Source organism: Balaenoptera musculus, chromosome 6 (genome assembly GCF_009873245.2).
Source record: "Balaenoptera musculus isolate JJ_BM4_2016_0621 chromosome 6, mBalMus1.pri.v3, whole genome shotgun sequence".
NCBI lineage: Eukaryota > Metazoa > Chordata > Mammalia > Artiodactyla > Balaenopteridae > Balaenoptera > Balaenoptera musculus.
In genome coordinates, this window is record NC_045790.1 from 2,550,154 (window position 1) to 2,570,242 (window position 20,089).

The window sequence follows — 20,089 nt, forward strand, 5'->3', positions numbered from 1 at the left end:
TTTGTTTTCTCGTTGTCGGGGTGCGTGGCTTACCTGCAGCCCCTCTAGCGTGGTTCCTGGGTTAGCACTCAGCAGAGCTTCGGGGTACCTTTACTCCGCCTCTGCAGAGGTTCCCCGTCAGCCTTAGTAAAAGGTTCTTTACCAGGCTGCCTCCATTTAAGATGCATTTACAGCCGAAGGAAAAAACTAACTAGTGCTTTAAGGCAAAGAAAAGCAAAATGTCTGCATTACATTCTTAAGAGTCTATTTTTTGTCCTCTTGGACATGGAAAATCATTATTTTATTTTATATTTAAAACGTCAACTAAACTTTGGTTATAATATTTAACTATAGTTGGTATTTTGACTCAGTTTTGTTCAGTGAGCCAGAATTGTGTAGTTATTGATCTTCCAAAGTGTCATATTAAATGCAAGTGTTGGGAGGAATCGTTGTCTGCAGAGCAGCAAGTAGGCATCCGCTTTGCGGTGAGCGCCGCCGCGCGGGGTGCGGTGCGCGGTACAGAAAGCAGCGTGAGCGTGGGCCCTCCCCTCGCGAGCCGCGGGGCGGGGGACGAGGCCAGCGCTGGTTAAACGGAGGAGCACGGCGCGAGGCGATGGGCTCCAGCGCAGGAGCGCGGTCAGGGGCCCTGCGGGGATCCAGAGGGAGGGTGGCGGCAGGGGCTCTGGAAGAGGAGCAGGGCTTGAAGGGGCTGCCTTTGTTGGAGAGGAGAGTGACGTGCAGACAGCGGGGTCGGGGCGCGTGAACGCGGCACGCGGGGGGCTTTGGAGAACCTGGCATTGTTGAAGTAGAGAGTGTGTTTGGGGCACTTTGGGAAAGAAAGGTGGATTGGTGAGAAGGAGGCAGTGACTTAGGTCAGGATGAATTTCTGTTTGGAACTGGTCAGATCCGTGGTAGGGTTGTGGCTTTGCCATTTTTAGTGTGATGATTTTGGGAAAATTCCTTTACTGCTTGATTTTTATCTTATCTTTAAAATGGAAATAATAAGTACTTATTTCCTACAGTTGTTTTTGAGGATTGTGTAAAATAAAATGCATATAAAGCTGTTAGCACGGTGCCTGGTAAAATACGTGCTTGGTTAAAAAAATAAAAGCCTTTGTAAACCGCCTAGGGTATCCCAGGCATAGTGTAGATACCTAATATATAGTAGGTTCTTTCTCCCTTCTATTTTTAGGTTAAAAAACAAAAAGGAAGAGCTTTAGCTTCACACAGTATCAACTGACAAGTCCTGGTAGGTTTTTGAGCAAAGGAGCAACATGGTGAAAGTAGCACTTAGGGAAGATTAACCTGGGGACATGGCTTATAAAGTGGATGGAAGGTAATGGGGCCCGTAGTCAGGGAGGTTAGATGAAACAGTATTCAAATTCAGGAGCCGAGACTTGAGGGTCTGACTAGGTGGGTAATAGTGAGAATACTGAGAAAGGGGCCCCTAGATAGATGTTTGCAGAGCACATCAGCTAGGACTAGGTGAGAGTCTAGACGTTGGGATAGAGTAAAGGGATGAACCAGGAGTGGCCACTAGGTTGTCAGGAGGGATGTGTTGTCTGGTCCTGGAGTTGGGGGCCAGGATGGGAGCTCTCTGGGGGAGAAGAGGGGTTTGGCTTTGAGTGTGTGGTGGTTTCTGCAACAGTGGGTCCCCCAGAGTCTTCGCAGTTGGAAATGAGACCAGCGTAGCCGGAAGATAAGGTGTGGGTAGCCAGAGACACGGGACAGACACAGCGCGGGTGGAGGGGCCTGGGTCAGGGAGGCCTCAGCAGAGAGCAGGGCTCACAGTGGTGATCTGGTAGATACCTGGAATAGTTCAGGTGAGTTTTCTAAGTGGGGGCATTACACTGTTACCAGAAACCGCAGGCGTCAGAGTGTTTTATTCATTTTGAAGAGATTTAGAGGAGAGAAATGTATTAATTTAATATTCTACCCACGAGTTTAATTTGTAAATTGGTAGTAAACAAGTTAGCTATGCTGTGCTTCACCAAGTTCTTTAAGAATTAATTGTAAGCTTTTATAGCGGTGAAATTATGTCTTTGTGATAGCAGTAAACCAAAATGGCAAACTGTATTACTCGGTCAGCTGTGATTTTTTTATCTGAAGTAAACCAGTTTTAAAATGTTATTTTAATAGTCTTCTGTGTTATAAACAAAGAAGATGGTTTCTCTAGATCTTATTAAAATAGCGATGATCCTTTTCACTAAGTTCTGTTTATAATTTGCGTCCCCCTGCCTAGGGCGGAAATTCTACCACCGTGGATTGATGAGGACCCTGCCCTTCCTGACCTGTGGTCTTATTTTTTTCAGGTGGTGTGACGAGGATGACCGTGTCCCTGGTGGTCATTGTTTTTGAGCTCACTGGAGGCTTGGAGTATATTGTTCCCCTGATGGCTGCAGTAATGACCAGTAAATGGGTTGGAGATGCCTTTGGGAGGGAAGGCATTTATGAAGCTCACATCCGGCTAAATGGATACCCTTTCTTGGATGCAAAAGAAGAATTCACTCATACCACCCTGGCTGCCGATGTCATGAGACCTCGGAGGAGTGACCCTCCGCTGGCCGTCCTGACCCAGGACAACATGACCGTGGATGACATAGAAAACATGATTAACGAGACCAGCTACAACGGCTTTCCTGTCATAATGTCCAAAGAGTCTCAGAGATTAGTGGGATTTGCCCTCAGAAGAGACCTGACAATTGCAATAGGTACCCTTTTAAAGAACTACACACATATATACGTCTATCTACGGCTCTGTCTATTGGTATCTAGATACCTAGGTGGACAAATATAAATACAGAATAGATTTCTGAAAGAAAGCAAAGCTATAAAATTTAATTGGTTGGGTTCGTGGGGACAAGTGGTGTATTTTATGTCTCGTAATATCTTAGGTTCTTTAGGAAAGGAATTTACCCTTCCGTGGTATGTTTTCCAGCTAAATACTGTTTTATCTTCTGATTTGGCATTGTTATCAGAGACTGGAGTCAGACTCTTTCTTTTCTCACTCAGATAAGTCTTGTTACGTTGACAATATTCATAATAGCATGTAATATAAGGCCTTAGTAACTGCCAAGGCATACAGCTAAATACCTTCTTGTAGTTAATAAAGTTGGCTTATTTGAATGCAGGTTATTGAAAATTCCATCATCTTTGGTCTGTCTCATGTCAGATCCGTAGGGTTTTGCGTTTTCAATTTTTGGATGTAGATTTACAGTATTGACTTGTAATATATAGTTTAAAGCAGCAGTCCCCAAGCTTTTTGGCACCAGGGACTGGTTTCACGGAAGACAGTTTTTCCACGGACGGGGTGGGTGGGTAGGGGTGGGGGATGGCTCAGGCGGTAATGCGAGGGATGGGGAGCCCGCAGATGAAGCTTCATTCGCTCACCCACCCGCCCGCCCGTCGCTCACCTCCTGCCGCGCGGCCTGGTTCCTAACAGGCCGTGGACCGGTACTGGCCCGGGGTTGGGGACTCCTGGTTTAAAGCGAAAAAAATTATAGAGATGTTATTCTTGGTTAAATGCCAGGTTGAAAAAGTATATAAGGCATTAACCATCCTATGTTATTTCTTGGATAGAAATTAAACTTCTGAGGAGGAGGAAGCCAATTTTGTTCCTCCAAAAGTTATTTATCCCCTTTCCTTGTAGTCCTGCAGTATTGATGAGGAGCCCAGTAAGGCTTCAGTCCTTTTCTACACCATCTGACTCCTCTTCCCAAACCCCCAGAGGTAATAGAGCAGCGGTCCTCAACCTTTTTGGCACCAGGGACCGGTTTCGTGGAAGACAGTTCTTCCACGGACGGGGCAGGGGGATGGCTCAGGCGGTAATGCGGGCGATGGGGAGCGGCCGATGAAGCTTCGCTCGCTCGCTCGCCCGCCGCTCACCTCGTGCCGCGCGGCTTGGTTGCTAACAGGCCGTGCGCCGATACCGGTCCGTGGCCCAGGGGTTGGGGACCCCTGTGATAGAGGGTATTTTCGTCCAGCCGTTGCTTTGATACCCCTGGTGTTCAGCAGAGGACTCGGAGCTGAACATGTAGAGCGTTCAGCCTGTCCCCAAAGGTCATTCCTGTGAGCCCGTCACCTCCCTCCAGCTTACCTCTGTGGCCACAGGGTTGTAAAGTATTTCAGTTCCTGAGCCATTTGAAGAGGGAGGGCTGGGTGGTGTGGGTGGGCAGCGTCTCTCAAAGCAGACTGGAAGCTCTCGGTTTACAAGAGCTCTTCAAGCAGAAAGAAGAAAGAAAGAAAAGAAAAGAGCCTATGCACAATATCCAGCTCAGCTAAGGAAGAGGCTGCAGCTTTGGGAGACTTGCTCAAAGCCTAGCATTCCCTTGAGCTGATAGACTGGTAGTTGTCCGAGTGGGCGGAGTGTGTGTGTGACGTGGCCGCGTTCAAGTGTTTCAGCCTCTGAGCCGTCACCACGGCCGACCTACAGTCGGAGAAGAGTTTCGCTGTTCACATTTTGTTCTTTACGTTGTAATAGTAAGCGAAAAAGAGAAGGGTCAGAATTTTGGAATTTATGTGGGAATTTAAAGGAAAAAAAGCCCAGGTTTTTAAAAGATAAAGTGGTAAAGTTAAGAATTATTTATATTCCCATTGATTCTGTGGACATATTTTTAAAAGCTGATTTTATTACTGTCTTGAGAAATAGAACATTGGGATAGCAGATAATGTCAGTTTAAAGGAATAGGGGTACTTTAGATGTGTGAAACAGCAACTCGTGTCGTCAGAAGGGTTAGTCACAGCATGATTTTTTTTTAACACACCTTAAATATTTGCCAACATGTATTTTGGTAAAGTTTTAGTTTTTGAATGGGAAAAATAAACCTGTACACTAGAGTTTTGTATATAATATGTAGTTTATAGATATTTATATAAAATAGTTTATCAAAGGACTGAAAGGAATGCTTGAATAAATTGTGAACTATATACTATGTCTGGGGGTGGAAAACTCAAGATTTTAAAAGAGCAGTTTTCTCCAAATTTATTTATAAACTCGGCATTAAATTTTGTTATATCGTTAAAAAAAATTTTTTTTTAATTTAATTTTAGTTTTGGCTGCTTTGGGTCTCTGTTGCTGTGCACAGGCTTTCTCTAGTTGTGGGGAGCGGGGGCTACTCTTGGTTGTGGTGCGCGGGCTTCTCATTGCAGTGGCTTCTCTTGTTGCAGAGCACGGGCTCTAGGGTGTGTGGGCTCAGTAGTTGTGGCATGTGGGCTCAGTAGTTGTGGCTCGTGGGCTGTAGAGCACAGGCTCAGTAGTTGTGGCGCACAGGCTTAGTTGCTCCGTGGCATGTGGGATCTTCCCGGACCAGGACTCGAACCCGTGTCCCCTGCATTGGCAGGTGGGTTCTTAACCACTGCGCCACCAGGGAAGTCCCTTTTTTTTAGTTTGTATGTAGATAGTACATTCACATAGTTCAAATTCGAGAAGATTAAAAGTTTATAGTGATGAATTGCCATACAGAGAAAGAAAAAAAAAGGTATATAGTGAAAAATCTCTCACCCATGACCTCGTAATCACCAGTTTAGCTCCGTAGGCGACTGTCTCCTTGGCTTCTTACGTTTTCTGTAGGTATCATTCTCTGCTTGTGTAAGTAAGTATATACGTTTTCTCCTTTTTTAAAAAACAAGTCATAACATGCTACCCAATACATGCTGTTCTGTCTTGTTTTTTTCACTAAACAATGTTTTTTTGGACATCTTTCCAAATCATTTTATTTTTAACAGCTACACAGTACTCCACTAAGTGGATGTACCGTGGAATACATCATGATTTTTTAAATCTGCTTCCCACTGATGGACATTTAAGATGTTTTCAGCGTTGCTATGATAAAAATTGCTGCCTCACATATCTGATAACCTTGTGTACTTGACGTTTTGCCTATGCAGATGTAGGGAAATACTAGAAATGGAATCGCTGGACCAGAGAGTAGTGCATCTGTAATTTTGTAAGATATTTTCAGATTGCACGAAGTCGTGGTTCTGTCTTGGACTCTCTCACCAGGAGGAGATGACAGTTTACTGTGTTAAAGTTTAGTCCAAATGGAGAGACATTCCTCCTGCATTTTTTTGGTCCAGATGGAAAAGTGAGGCTGAATGTTTTATAGATTTGTTTAAAATGAAGCATATATTTAATACTACATTTATAGTGTGAATTGAATCATCTTTCCTATCTTCCACCTTAAGGTATAAAAAGTGTACTTGCTCCTTTCTGATTATGTGCTAGGAGCTGTGAGTTTTACAGGGAGATTCTTAACGCATGAGAACTCGAATACCGCTGACATACTGAACACGATGAGAAGGGTACCATGGCACAGTGACAGACTGCTCCCCTCATTGTACTTTTCTCCTGCCCCCTCAGGAGCTTCTGTTCAGAGTAAAGCTTTAGCTTGTGCGCCTGGGAGAGAGGATCTGCCGAAGGTTTTCCCCATGGCAGTACTATTATCAGCCTTAGACTGTGAAACAGCGTTTACTCAATAATCCGAGCTGCAGTACGTGGACCAGCCTTTTGTTTATCTCTCTGTAGGAGTTAAAATTAACTTTGTACCTGCCCAGGTAGTTGAAACACCATTTTATGAGTATAGAGACTTTTTTGGTTTCTAAAATGAATACAAGTGAAAGAGCTGTAGATCCCTGGAGTCTGTCACTACCAGGTTTCACAGAGCAGCTGTCATGCATGCTCATAGCACCTCCATTCCTCCATTCACAGGCCATTAGCCTGGTGCTTCTACGGGCCAAAAGCAGCTTAACGAGCATTTTTCAGAAGTCATTTATGTCAGTCGCTGATGGGCTTTCTTCTTCTCCGTGCCCTTCTCATGCTTCTGAGGTGCTTTGGGGAATCCTAGCGCTAGAACGTCACTGACTGTGACAGCACAGTGAAGCAGGGCCTTGCTGGTCAGAAGGAGTAGAAAGCGTTGCAGTGTGTGTTTATGAGCTGGGCTCACTGCTCGTGTAGGGCGGATGCTTGTTATTTTGGCCTAAATATTTTTGTGGCAAAACTCATGTTGAGAATATGTTCAGTATGACAAATACGATACTTGTACACACGGCTTTGGATTCATACTACCTAGGAGCATAAGCTCTTCCATTTTGCTATGTATTCTCTCCCTTTCGTGGGTTTCCTCCTCCTCCCCATGGTCTCTGCCCCTCCTCTGCCGTTTTCTGCGTCTTGGCCACCTGTTGTCTCACAGTTTGAGAGGTGGCAGAGAGGAAGTAGGCACAGGACAGGAGCACTTGAGGCGGAGCCCCGGAGAGCGGGAATGAACGGAGCCTGTGCAGATCAACCTCGAAAGTCGGTTGGTGTCTGTGACGTGTGTAACTGTACTTTCAACCCACCTCATGACGCACCTAGAAAATTAAGCTTGAACGTCAGAAAAGAGAAGGAAGTAGCTGGTTCACAGGGGTAGGATAGACAACACGGTCCAGGCAAGGATGAGATTCTCTGTGGTCCCACCTGCAAGGCAGGAGGAGTGGCCCACGGCACAGGCAGGCCACTCGGGGGTGTGTTCCTGTAGTCAGTGTGCTCTCGTTACTTGTGTACGTTTAAAAGCCCGTACTCCCAACATGCTTCCTTGTCCCCCAGAGTTAGACCACAGCAAAGAAAATTATACCATGATATAATTATACCACAAGTATTTTATTTGCATGAAGGTGATTTGTTATTGGTGGATTCTAATTCTGTCTAATTTAAGAAATTGCTAAATGGCTTTTCAGTCGGTTTTTTTCTTGGTTAGGAAGATGGGAAAAGAAAGAGGGGACCAAAAGGATACGTTTATTTATTGTTTTAAACCTCTGAATAAGCAGGTTGTCCTGAAAACAAAACAAACAAAAGAAAACCTATCAGTTTTTAATTTTTGGTCTTCTCTGTCTCTTCAGAGAGTGCCAGAAAGAAACAGGAAGGGACAGTGGGCAGCTCCCGCGTGTGCTTCGCCCAGCACACCCCGTCGCTCCCAGCAGAGAGTCCCCGGCCGCTGAAGCTACGCAGCATCCTTGACATGAGCCCGTTCACGGTCACGGACCACACGCCCATGGAGATCGTGGTGGACATCTTCCGCAAGCTGGGCCTGCGGCAGTGCCTGGTCACGCACAACGGGTGAGTGTGCTCAGTCCCGCCCCGCCAGCCTGCGGGGCCCTCTGGGGGGGCCCGGGAGGGGGGTGCCCAGTCTGCCTTTTAGAATCGGCCCCTCGGAGTCCCACTTACCGACGGTGGGCAAAGCGTCAACTGCCAGGGCTTTGCCAAAACAGAAAGTGACACTTGTCAGGAGCGCTTCGGAGCTGCAGGGAGCCCGGAGGCGGCATGGTGCGGGGCGGGCGGGGCGCAGCTGAGGGTGTGTCCCCTCTTAGAGGGCGGCCGAGCCCGCGTTGTGGAGCACGGCGGCAACCTGTTCTCTTTTTGTAAGTATTCCGTGGTTAGGGTATTCATCTCCAGTACAGTAATAGCTTTCTAAGTGTTTTGCTGTTTATTCTTTGATTTATCGTGTAATGAGGGAAATCAGATATAATTAAACGAGGTTTGTGAATTAGATGAAAACCCTTTGCAGATGCTTTGTTTCTGCTTTTCTGTGGTCTCCATCCACAAACCTTTTGAATAAAGTGCTGGCAGATGAACACCAGTGCACTTAAAATGTATAAGTTGATTTCTCTGCCCTTTGCACGTAAACTGGCCATGTTTCCCCACGGTAGGAGTGTGGGAAGTACGGCCTGGCGGGTGTCAGGCAGCGTGGAGACGCCCTGCGGGCCCGGCCTCAGCGCGGGCCTCAGCCTGGCGTTGCTCCCCTGCTCCTGGGCTGGCGTCTGCCTCCTGCCCTTTCTCTGCGGGCCCCTTGACCCCGACTGCGTTGCTCTTCCTGCCTGGAATCCTCAGGGACAGTGTTCTGCCTGCAGGCTGATGACGGCAAGGCCGGACTGTGTGTAGACGGGATGATTCCCCCGCACCGCCTGAGGCTCCTGCGAACACCGCACACTTAGGGGACCCAGCGGTTTAACAGACAATCCCGTAGGGACAGAGCACACGACCCCTCCGTAGAGAGAGGAGGGAAAGCGAACACCTCCCGCTGGGACACCGCCTTCGAGTTTCTCACTGACCTCTGCGGCCCCCTGCACAGAGGTGGTCGTGGAGGCTGGGGAGATGTGTCCAGGCACGTGGTCAGCACGGCACAGCTCAGGGGCCAGGTAGCCTTCCAGCTCGGAAGCCCAGCCTCGTGCTGCTTTACGTGGTAATTGGCCGATAGAGTCTGTCTTCTTTCTTTGTGATTTCTTAAACGACTGTTTTCTTGGACAGTATATTAGCCTGTATTGGGTTAGGAATAGAAACAGAAAGCTAGAGAACTCGATCCATGATTGGTGTTTCCACTGTGCCAACCAGTTAAGTTAAGTCTAGGTAACAGGAAATAAATCATTTGAGGGATGCAGCTCTTGATCAAGGGCAGGGAGTCTGACGATCAAATGCCACAGATACCGATGGGAGAAGAGATGTATGTTGTAAAATAACTACTTTCTTCTGTTTAATGTTTAATTTAAAGAATAATGGTACCAGACTTCATGGTTTAAAAAGCTTAATAAGTACACGCTAAATGGAGTACCTTTTCATGAAGGTTTGGGGTCCTTTTAGTAATGAATGGCTCACTTGGAAGCCGAGCTGAGTGAGTTGGCTTATTAAACGTTGTCCTGCTCTGTGTTGCTCTCTGTGCCTGGCGTGGCTTGTCCTCTTGTGTCATAACAAGTGTGGATGTCCTTCTCCAGTCGTGGTGAAGCATGTCACAGGCTGTGTGGGTTCGTGCCCGTCGTGCACTCTGCTGACGGAGTTCAGGCTCTCAGCAGCACGGATGCTGGAAAGGAGTGAAGGGGTGGGGGGGCAGCGGATGAAGATCTTACCTGATCCCGCCGGTTTGTAAGAAAGCGTGGGGTGGGAGGTGGCTTTTTATGTTTATTGGCCTTGATTATATTTTCCTTACTTCTGTCCTTCGAGGAAAATAGATTGATAGCTAAAAGAAGAAGAGAGCTCATCTCGTCTGCATTTTAGTGGAGAGTCTAATGGTCAACGTGTTACAGTTTATACTGGGTCCTTCGACGTGGAAAATAACTATGTGTCTGGGGGGAAGAAGACCTGAGGAACCTAGACTCTGAGGTGCAAGGAGAAAGTGAGACTAGGCTGGTGTCTGGCAACGTCGAAGGTGCCCCACGTTCTATATTCTGATTAGCAGAATTTCTCAAAATCTTCTAGTCTTGGTAGAACCAGCAGGATGTTAACTAGAATGGCTCAAAAAAGAGGTCCGTGACCATATGCGTTTGTAAAGTGTTGGATTAAACACAGTTGAGGTTCTTTACTGTGGAGCTTCTCAGAGAGGGGTGAACAGCAAACGTGGTTTTCCAAACGTGCACCCTTTAGGGGAGGAAAACGGGAGCAGAGGAACTCCTGGGACTGGTGTTTCTTGGAAACCAGTATTGATACTTTGGGAAGATGCTGGGTCGTGCCCTGTTTACTCTGACGTCATTGTTCGCCACCTCCCTCCAGGGAACAGAAAATTGTTTTCTATGTGAATCACATTTTGCATTGATTTTCCTTGCACTTCTGAAAGTAATAAAGCAGCGCTGAATTTGCCCTTATTACTCTCAAATCTCTTTTCTCCAGTAACTAAAGAGGAGATATGTGTATTTCCTCCTTTTTAGGGCTGTTACTTGGTGAATACAAAGATTACTTTAGAAGTCTATAAATTTGCCATTGTGTCTTTAATAAATTCGTGACTGTCCTCACTGTTGTGTACCTTGCGGTTTGGCAGAGGTTACTAACATGTTAACTGAAATTAATCATTGTATGTAACTGGGTAGAAAAGAATGAGTAAGAACTAAACTGGGATTCTTTTACTGAATTGTCAGGATGCTCACATTTCTTGATTCCAGCTATAAATGCAAGTGAATTGATGGTTTTTGTCTGTTTTACCTCAAACATTTAGTCAGAGAAGAACATCTACTGAGTTAGTGTTTATTTTATGTAGTGCATTTTTTGAGCTTTTTGGAGGGAAACTGGCTCCCATGCTTTGAGAACTGTTCAGTTAGTTTGTCTTTGTTCTTAAGGAAAGGTACATTATTTTAAAACATAATGAGAAAACATTAACAAAGAACCTGTTTCTGCCTTTCCCATTCCCTACCCTCCCTGTTTGCCGCCCCGCCCCGAGCATCCCCTAGTGACTGCTTTTTAACTGACATCGGTGGGGGACCAGAGCCTTTGACTGAACGAGGTCCCCTGTGACTTCTTCAGAGAGTCAGGATGGTCTGAGGCAGTGCCATACAGAGCTGACTTAACCGGATCACAGGGACGTCCAGTCACCCTGAAGGGCACGCTGGATGGGCTTTCAGAATTCAAAGATTAAAGCTTTTTGGGGTTCTTGACATTCACTGTCTGTATTGCCATACATTGTAGTTGAAGTCATTCACTTCCATTATAAAGCCAGTTACCAGAATTTTGTTTTAATGAATGAAAAGCAGTTGAATTATTTTCAAGTACCCTCATGAGAATTTGTTCATCATCTTGCTTGATGTTATAATAATATTAACCGAGAAATAATCATTATTTAGAGAAAAATGTATAAAATTAAAAAATCATTTTTATTAAGCTTATTTTAAGAAGCAGAATTTGGCAGGTCCTGAAAATCAGGGAGCGCATGTATTAGTCAGCTTTATTTAGTGTGCGTTTTCTTTCATTTTAATTCCAAGTAATAGTCACGGGATTTCTTAAGTCTCTTGACAGGCAAGAGGCTTGGAGGCCAGAGCCTGAGGAGCCTGAGCCTTCTCCTGCCTTTTCCCCGGTGAGGGGGATCCGGTGAGGAGGGCCGTGGGCTGACATTTCAGAAACGAGAGAAACACTTTCCTCTGTGGAAAGAACACTGAAAATGAAACTCCATTTCACAGTTTGATAGCTGTGATAGACGTTGTTTCTTTGTACTTTTTTGTAGTCATCGTCATTGTGAGCTTTTGATTTTTAATTTAAAAAGGATAACCACCCACCAGTGTTTCAAATAGGATCGTGTCACTTTGGAAAGTCAGTAGAATTCATGCCGTGGGACCTGGGATTTCAGATCATTTCTGTGTTTGTTTTCCCAAAGCTCATTAAAGCATTCTTATGGTTCATGTTTTAATTTTTTCTCGCATTCTCTATCATTATGATTGGAAGCCCCTCCCGCCTAAGTTCTCCCGCAGTCATTAGCATCACGTGGTCTGTTGCAGGACCGTCTTGGGGATCATCACCAAGAAGAACATGGTAGAGCACCTGGAGGAGCTGACGCGGCGCGCCGAGCCCCTGGTGATGACGCAGCTGCTCCCCAGACCCGGGGTGGGGGCGCACCGTGACCCTCCCGCCCCCGCACGCACGCCCGCAGTCTGTCCGCGAGGCTGGGGGCGTGTCCAGGCCCCACCGTAGGGAGGGCCAGCGGGTCCCGCCTCCCGTCAGGGTCTTTCCTTGGATTTGGGGCTGTAGGCAGCGTGGTCGGCGGACGAGCGGACCCTCTTGGACGTTCTTGCGGCAAATACGTGCCCTCGCGGACGACCCGCTCTGTTTACAGTGCCCCCCAGCCCCACCCCGTCTCTGTCTTGTTCCCTGGTCTTCGGCCGTCTCGTGGGGACTCTGGCTCAGACGTGGCTGTCACCGGCCTCCGTTCTCTGCCGTATCCGCAGAGTCCTGGGGCCTGGGCCCCGGTGCCCTTCGCGGGCTGTTTCTGGAACGCTGTGAGCAGCTTTGAGAGCCACGTGCGGTGGTTCTCACTGGCTCTCTGTCCCAGTGGGGTCCTGACTGGAGATGATTTTGAATCATCTGATAGGTGGCCTGGCTGTGGCAGTTACTGCCTGGAACTGTCTTGGCCTGCAGTTGCCGTCCCTCCGTGAGACCTGTCCCAATCCAGCGCCGATCAGGCACCCCTGTTGTGCGCTAGCCCTTCACAAGTGTTTCATGCATCCTTTTTAAAAAAAAGCTACTAACCAGAAGAGTAAGTAGCTACCCACCCATTCTGCTTTCTGCTTCGTCTGTAATCATCCTTTAGGGCTGCTTCTTGACGTTTTCACCTATCTTTCAATGTACGCATTAACAACTCAGACTTTCATAAAAGCACTGTATCTTAACTTTTTTGACCAAAATCAAAAAAGGAAGACATTGATGACTGTACTAGAAATTTGGGTTGTCTTAGAGATTTATTCTTGGGATTCTGAAGTTTGGGATTGAAATTCTGTGTTGACCATTTTATATGCATTTTATCTCAATTGTATGTGCTTTCATGTAGATTCTGCATACAACTGGGCAATCCTTAAGTTATTTTTTTAAAGTTAGTTCATTTTGGCTTTACAAAAAGCGGAACGTTGAGGGGATTTGGTCATCAGACACTTCTTTCTTGACGCGGTGGGGACGAGTTTTCCTTCCCAGGTGGTGTCAGCGTCCTTTCCTGTTCTGCATCCTCCCGTCTTTGTCCCTTCCTTGCTGGCACACGTTACTCAGGGTGGCTCTGCTTCAGGGGGGCCCAGTCCTCAGTCTCGGGGAAAGGACACCGAGCTGTTAGTGACGTCGTGCTCGCTATATCCAAGGATGGGTGCTGGGTATTTAATTATCTTTACCAACAAAATGCTTTTAGAAAATACAGAATCAGGCTGCTTGCTTTGCTCTACTCCTGTCCACAAAAAGGGTTTAGCTGTGGATTTAGCGCCTCTTTTCTTTTCCTTTTAATTTTAACGGCAACCTTCTGTTTATCCTTTTCAGACGCCTCCTTGGTATCATCACAAAAAAAGATATCCTCCGTCATATGGCCCAGACGGCAAACCAAGACCCCGCCTCCATAATGTTCAACTGAGCCCCGTGACGTCGGAGGGAGAGGAGGCCCGCCTGCTGAGCAGCACCGCGCTTTAACCCGCTTCAAAAAAGGAAATAGAAAAGCCGGGCCGCTGCAGCATGGTTTGCAATACTGCTGGTGGAATGGAGGAGTTGTCTGGGGAGGGAAAGGAGAGAGAGAAGGAGGCGAGTGAGTATCTCCCATCCCACGAGGGCAGCACGTGGTCTCCTGTCTGCGCTGGATGCGCTCAGCCCGGGGTGTGGCCTGGGCCTCCCTCCACGGGGAGGGCGCCCGAGCCTGACCCCGGCCCCCGGCCTGCTCTCCAGCACCGCAGAGACGTGCCTGTTTCGGGAGGGATCCCTCTGAGTCGAGCCATCTCTAAGACTGCAAGGTCTTGCCCTTTTTTAATCAAAACTTTTCTGTTTAACTCATGAATTGTACAGTTAAAGCGTTACCTTTCTACATTCCGGACGAGCTTCTCCCTCTCCCCACCACCCCTTCTCTCTCGCGCTCTAACAAAGCCTCTGTAAGTCGGTGTGCCCTTTGGAAGCAGTCCTTTCTCATATTGAGATGTACTGAGGTTGTACTGAGGTTTCACACACAAGAAGGGAGTGTTTCTTGTGTCCTTAACCCTGTAGTTTGCCCCATCACGAGATGCTCGGTGCCGTCACGTGTGCGCCGACAGAGGCCCATGGCACCGGGAAGACCTCCACGGAGGAGAAACGAGCTCTCGCTTGGGTGCCGTGTGGTTCAGAATCAGCAACGGTGAACTTGACTTGTGAGGATAAACAGTTTTCTTTTTGCTTTTTTTTCCACCCCTCTCTGACTTTATGGATAATGTGACCTGGTCGTATGCAGATTTTCTGTTTCTAAAACTCCTATAATACACAAGTACTGTTGCGTGTAAGGAGACAAGAGGCTGCTTCATTGACAGTGCCGAGAAGGAGGAATTCTGTTTAGCTGCACCTGGTGTGAGTTGCATGTTTAAACACTGGAATTTTCTTTTTCTTGAAATTAGATCAGTCTTTTTCTTTTCTTTTCTTTCCTCAAGGTGTTTTACTGCTGACACTGAAGAAGAAATGTAATTCATAACTTGCACTAAATGTATATTTCTTTCTTAAAAATTTACCATTCTTATTTATATTTTTATGGATTAAAATTTATAAAATACAGATCAGTTAATATCGCACTTAAGTAATTTTACCTTTTTAATGTGATTTTTGTAGACTAATTCAGACTTAGAAATATGGAGATACGAACAAAGTTTACAGTGGGAACAAGGGTTTACGATGTGGTTATGGTTATTTCTCTGTGATCAGATGTGTACGGAAACCTTTTCTGATCTTTCACTGCCATCCCCTGGGTTGTCTTCTGACCTGTCCATTTTGACTCATTAACTGGAAGCTGAAACTACATATTATTTTGCAGATTAAAACCAAAAGTTTAATACTGTTAACCTTTAAAAGAAAAATGGAAACAGTAGAATTGCAGAGTTGGCAGTTAAAACGTTAATCTGAACAGAACCTGTGACTCTTTGCATAGGTCGCATCCAGGTGTCCAGTGACGTTTTGAATCCACACTGCACTTTTTTGCAGGATGAGTTGAAAATGTACTGGGATGTGTTTGGAATTGTGGGTTTTGGAAATATCTGACTTAATCGTGGTCTTAATTCACTATTGGCAAAGGCAGTTTACTTGAAGCACTGGCCTAAAAATTCTGGATTATGTATTTTTGGAGGCAAAAATGAATTTTTACAGACAGACGTTTTCTGAAACATAACTGGCATTGAGCTGTTTTTACATTTTAGCAGTGGTTCTTCACTGCCTGGTTCTTAATATATCTGTAAGATCTGTGAGGTCACGGAAGATCTTTACGATCTGGAAGGTTTATAAGATCATGAGGCCAGATTAGAGTGACAGTTGAGAGTTGAGCAAAATGTTAGGAATTTCGTGAGACCTTCTCAGTTTTGCTGTGTGCCTGCAGTTAGTGTTTTGTCCCCGTTCCTCCCCCCTTGGCTGCCTCCATGCTTTCTTCCTGGCGTCTGGAGGTCAGTCCTTCCTGAATGATGGTCCTGTGCATCTCCTCTCGACCTGTCATCCGTGCATTTGCCCCGAGAGGCACGGCCTCATGAAGTCACACGTGGCGTGGATTTTGTCTCCCACGTTTCCTTTCCGATTTCAGGTCCTGCTTCAGAGACTGACATCTCGGGCGGATGTTGATTTTCTTCTCGGTGTGTCCGCCCTGCTGAGACAGGGGAGGGGGGGGGCCGTGTCTCCAGTGCGCTGGTGGTTGTCTGCGTCACTCTGTCCCACTTTTCCTTTTGGTACGTTGGGGTGTGTCTGCTTTTCTGCCAAAGGAGGGAACACTGGAGACCATGAGATCGATGTGCCTGGCTCACTGGCGAACGGATTGACCGATGTGGGTGGAGTGCCTCATTTGAGTACCTTTTGGAGAAGGTATGATGAGAATGGGCAAGGGTGTCAGCATCTCTTCTTACTCAGCATTGTTTTCAGTTTTGGCTCATGAAGAATGCTTAGTTTGTTAATCTGTGATGTTGCCTAGAGCTGTATTTATCTGTTTTTATTTATACTCATGTAGTAAAGCTGCATATCATTACAGTAAAAACGGTTACTGTGATGAGTCAATCAGAAACTCTATTAAAATCTGTATGACAGTGTGTGGTTTGGCCTTTGATTCCCTCTGTCACCGTCCCCCGCGGTCACTGCGCTCTGCGCTGTGCAGCCGAGGCGCCCGGCGCACAGCCTCGAGGGTGGGGGCGGGAGGGTCCCGCGTCTCTCGCGTTGCAGGGCCGGTGCTGTCCTTTGCAAGCAGGGGCGACAGGGGGACTGACGCTGGGGTAACAGCGCGTGGACGTACCAGCGATGGTGTCGGCGGCGTCTGCGGGCCCACAGAGAGATGGCTCTCAGTTTGCTGTCACACCCCTGAAAGGAGACGCGTAAGTCGGCGGCACCGTGTGTTTTTAAGAACGAGTGTGGAGGTTTGCTGAGAGAACTGCCTGCGAGGAGGTGGTGACAGGTGCGCTGTGGAAAGGCCCCCGAGGTGTCCGGCGGAAGGAGCCCGGTCCCCACGCGCCCGGTGGGCGTTGTGTCATTGCTCTCGCGTGCTGTTCGCTCGGCACGTGGTGAGCACCGACTGGGTGCCCAGCGCCGCTCCCTGCTCCCGAGGCCTCCGGGCACGCGGGGTGTCAGATGCTGACACGTGTCGGGGTGCGCTGTGGTGGTTGCCGAGCACGTGTGTTTACGCGATCCCAGGGACCGCGCGCCGCGGGGACAGCCGGTGACTCGGGCAGAAATCCCCCGGCTGGGAGGGTCCGGGGACACAAGCCACGGGGGGCGGAGATGCTGGTCGTGTCCGAGGGGCAGGGTGACTCGTGAGCGCACCGTGGGGGCGGCCGGCTGACGCAGTTCCCCGCCGGGGGAGGAGCCACGCTGAGCACGCGTCCCGAGGCGGGAGCCCCGGCAGGTGGGGGGCGGGCCTCCGGCGCTCTGCGGGTCCAGACCGTGGGGGGGCGGGGTCCTGAGGCTCGGCCTGGGGGGCGGGGCGTCCGGACCCTCGGGGCGTGCAGGGCTGGAGCGGGGTGCCGGCCGTCAGGTCTCCCGGGCTTCGGGCCAGGGAGCTCGGAGCACCGGCTGCGTTGGGCGAGGGCGTCCAGTGGACAGTTGTGTGTCTGAGGTGCGTGTTCGGGACGCAGGCCTGACCTCAGCCTCCTCGTGGGGCAGGACAAGGCCACCGTGGGGTCGAGCGGCCAGGGCAGCGTGAGGCCGGGTGCAGAGGCCCCTGGTGGGAGAGGTGGGCCCCCCGGGCGCGTGAGTCACGGTCGCCGACAGGTGAAGGCAGTGAGGACGAGAGTCGGCCCCGCGGACGTCACTGATGACTTTGGCCGGGGCAGGTTCAGCGGGATCCGGCGGCGGCCGTCTGCCTAGAGGGAGCTCTGCAGAGATGGGAAGGGGCTGAAGGCATCCGGGGCCACTTCCGGAAGCGCGATGTGTGATGGAGGGTGCTGTGTTGTAAGCTGCGGGATGTTATGGCTTTTGTTGTTGTTCGTGGTGTTATAAGGACACAGCGGGCCCCGACGGAGGCCCTGTACCAAGCCCAGGTCACCAAACCGCGGCTCAGTCCCTCAACTAAGGGCAGGTCCTGGCCCCGGCAGCCTGGAGGTGCCCGGTCAGCACCAGTGAGGTCATCCGCCGCGGGCCCCTCTGTCTTCTGCAGGTAGGTCACCTGAGCCCCAACAGGGCGCCGTCCCCCCTTGGGCCCAGGAGGGCGGCCCGTTTTGCACAGCCCCTCGGACCCCCTCCTGCTCGCTGGATGGGATGAATCGCTGAACACAGCCAGCAGGGTCTTCGGGGTTTACTCAGTTGGATTTTGCTTCTTTTAAGCAGTGGGGATGTTTGAGGGAGACTCTCTGCTCTGAGAGGGGGAGGGGGGGCCTTGAGTAGCAGGAGGGACTCCAGGGGGCGGGGAGCAGGTTGGACAGGCGGCCTTGAGCGGGAGCTCTGAGCCGGTGCGAGGGGTGTGTCCTTGTGGAGACAGTTGAGATCACGGTCTCGGGTGAGGTTTATTGCTTCCGCTTCTTTTCTTGGGTGAATCATTCTACATGTGTTAGAGGTCACACAGAAAAAACTTTTCAAGCTCCAGGTGTGAGCTTAGCTAAATTTGAGCTAGGTAATGATTTTGTTAAATTCTGATTGGGTCAAGGTGCTTTATTCATGAAAGAGCCCAGGTACTTAAAATGAACAGGAAGGCAGGTGGCATTTGGAGGCCGCAATAGCCATTGAAGAGTAGATAAAAATATGTAGTAAACGAGGTTTCAAAGGACTGTGCCTTCAGTGCAGGAAAAAGGTAAGAAAGGAATGCTTGGTGTCGGGCTGGCAGGAGCTTGTTCTTGAATGACTGAGGCTCGGTCCTTGGAAGGCCAGTCCCTCCTGAAGCGTGCTACCAGCCCTCGGACACAACTGCTGGGCTTTGAGACTGGAAATGTGTCTACTTCACAAGACTGTCGTCCTCAGGAAGCTCTGCTCACAGCTGTATAGCATCCAAATTGTAACTGCCACGTTCTTGGCACTCCTGCCCAAATCCTGTCTTGGCTCCAGTATACCCAGCTTTCTGAAGATTTGCACTCAGCTTTGTGTAAGGTATGGATGAAAAGCTGAATTTTTTTGTCCCCTTTCATTTATTCCTTGGTAGGAAATCCTGTTGAAATCTGCATTACTGATCACAAGAAGGCAGATTTTAAAAACTTACATTTGAGGTTGTTGGATCAACAAATAGCAAAGTTAAAGGAACCTAGGATTTCTAGCTGAGCAGACCGTTTTAATGGAAGACACTTGAGTTTCGTAATCAGTATTTTAGATAAATGTGTTAACTATTTCTGAATACTGCCACAGTACTGACAAGCACCCTAGAAAGTAAAGAGATCTGTGGGAAAAAGCTCAAGAGCTTCTTAAAAGGTTATGTTAAGACCAAACGTGATCTGGTTTTTCCCGAATCAAAGCACGTGTGAGCTAATTGTCACTGTCACGTTTTAACATAAAGCAGCTCAGTGTTCAGATGGGCCCAGGTAGCTGCAGGCAGGGCCTCACGTAACGGAACTGTGTCTGTTCTTAGAACGGGAGCCCTGCTGTCGGGATGTGGACGTTCCTGGACGGGAGTGAAAGGGAGGGGGAGGTGCCGTCAGCTGAGTCCTAACTGCCCACAGCGGCAGCACGGCCGCGGGGAGGAGGACGGCTGCCACATGTGGGCTGCAGCAGCGGGGGCTAGTGACCCCCGAGGTCGGGGCTCCCCGGCTTCTGGGCGTCTCACCAAGCAGTTCCCCCGACCGTTCCCCTGGTGCTGAGTGCGGGCCACTGTGGTTAACAGATAACGTGTGTGTTCACGGGTTTGTGCCACTGAGGGACCTTAAAGCCCACAGCCTCACCAGGGAGTGAGTCCTGCCCCCGTCAAACGCCTGCCCGTCCCCTCGCCCTCCTGCCACGAAGCGTCCGGGTCTCAGGTGGGCTCTAAGGGGGCGGCTGGCACAGTTAACTCTGGGGAGGTCTGTGGGCAGGTCCAGTCAGTCCTGCACGATGGGGGTGAGCCAGGTGACCTGTGGGCTTTTCCACCTTGAACCTCACGAGGGAAACCTCACTAAGGGGCCCTTTGGCCCAATCCAGTTTGCTATTTTGTGTCTCACTGTGAGCGCTGAGGTTTTAAGGTGAAGGACGTCTTGTCAGGTTGAAGAAGGATCTGAAGCTGGTCAAACACAGCTGCCCACACACTGTACTGGAAACCCAATGGAAAACTTG

At 48.8% G+C, this 20,089-nt stretch overlaps 1 protein-coding gene across 5 annotated transcripts in view; it reads left to right on the forward strand.

Annotated features, from left to right (window-relative positions):
• Positions 1 to 16,461, forward strand: part of CLCN3 (chloride voltage-gated channel 3) — an 84,276-nt gene extending 67,815 nt beyond the window's left edge. For 3 of the 5 annotated variants that reach the window (XM_036855489.1, XM_036855490.1, XM_036855491.1), the window contains 4 exons: positions 2,292 to 2,690; positions 7,852 to 8,068; positions 12,199 to 12,274; positions 13,715 to 16,461. In XM_036855489.1, coding sequence (XP_036711384.1) covers positions 2,292 to 2,690; positions 7,852 to 8,068; positions 12,199 to 12,274; positions 13,715 to 13,861 — 839 coding nt within the window. In that variant the 3' untranslated portion in view covers positions 13,862 to 16,461. The remainder of the gene's footprint in view (positions 1 to 2,291; positions 2,691 to 7,851; positions 8,069 to 12,198; positions 12,275 to 13,714) is intronic. The other 2 variants (XM_036855493.1, XM_036855494.1) reach the window with 1 other exon arrangement.
• Positions 16,462 to 20,089: the final 3,628 nt, after the last annotated feature.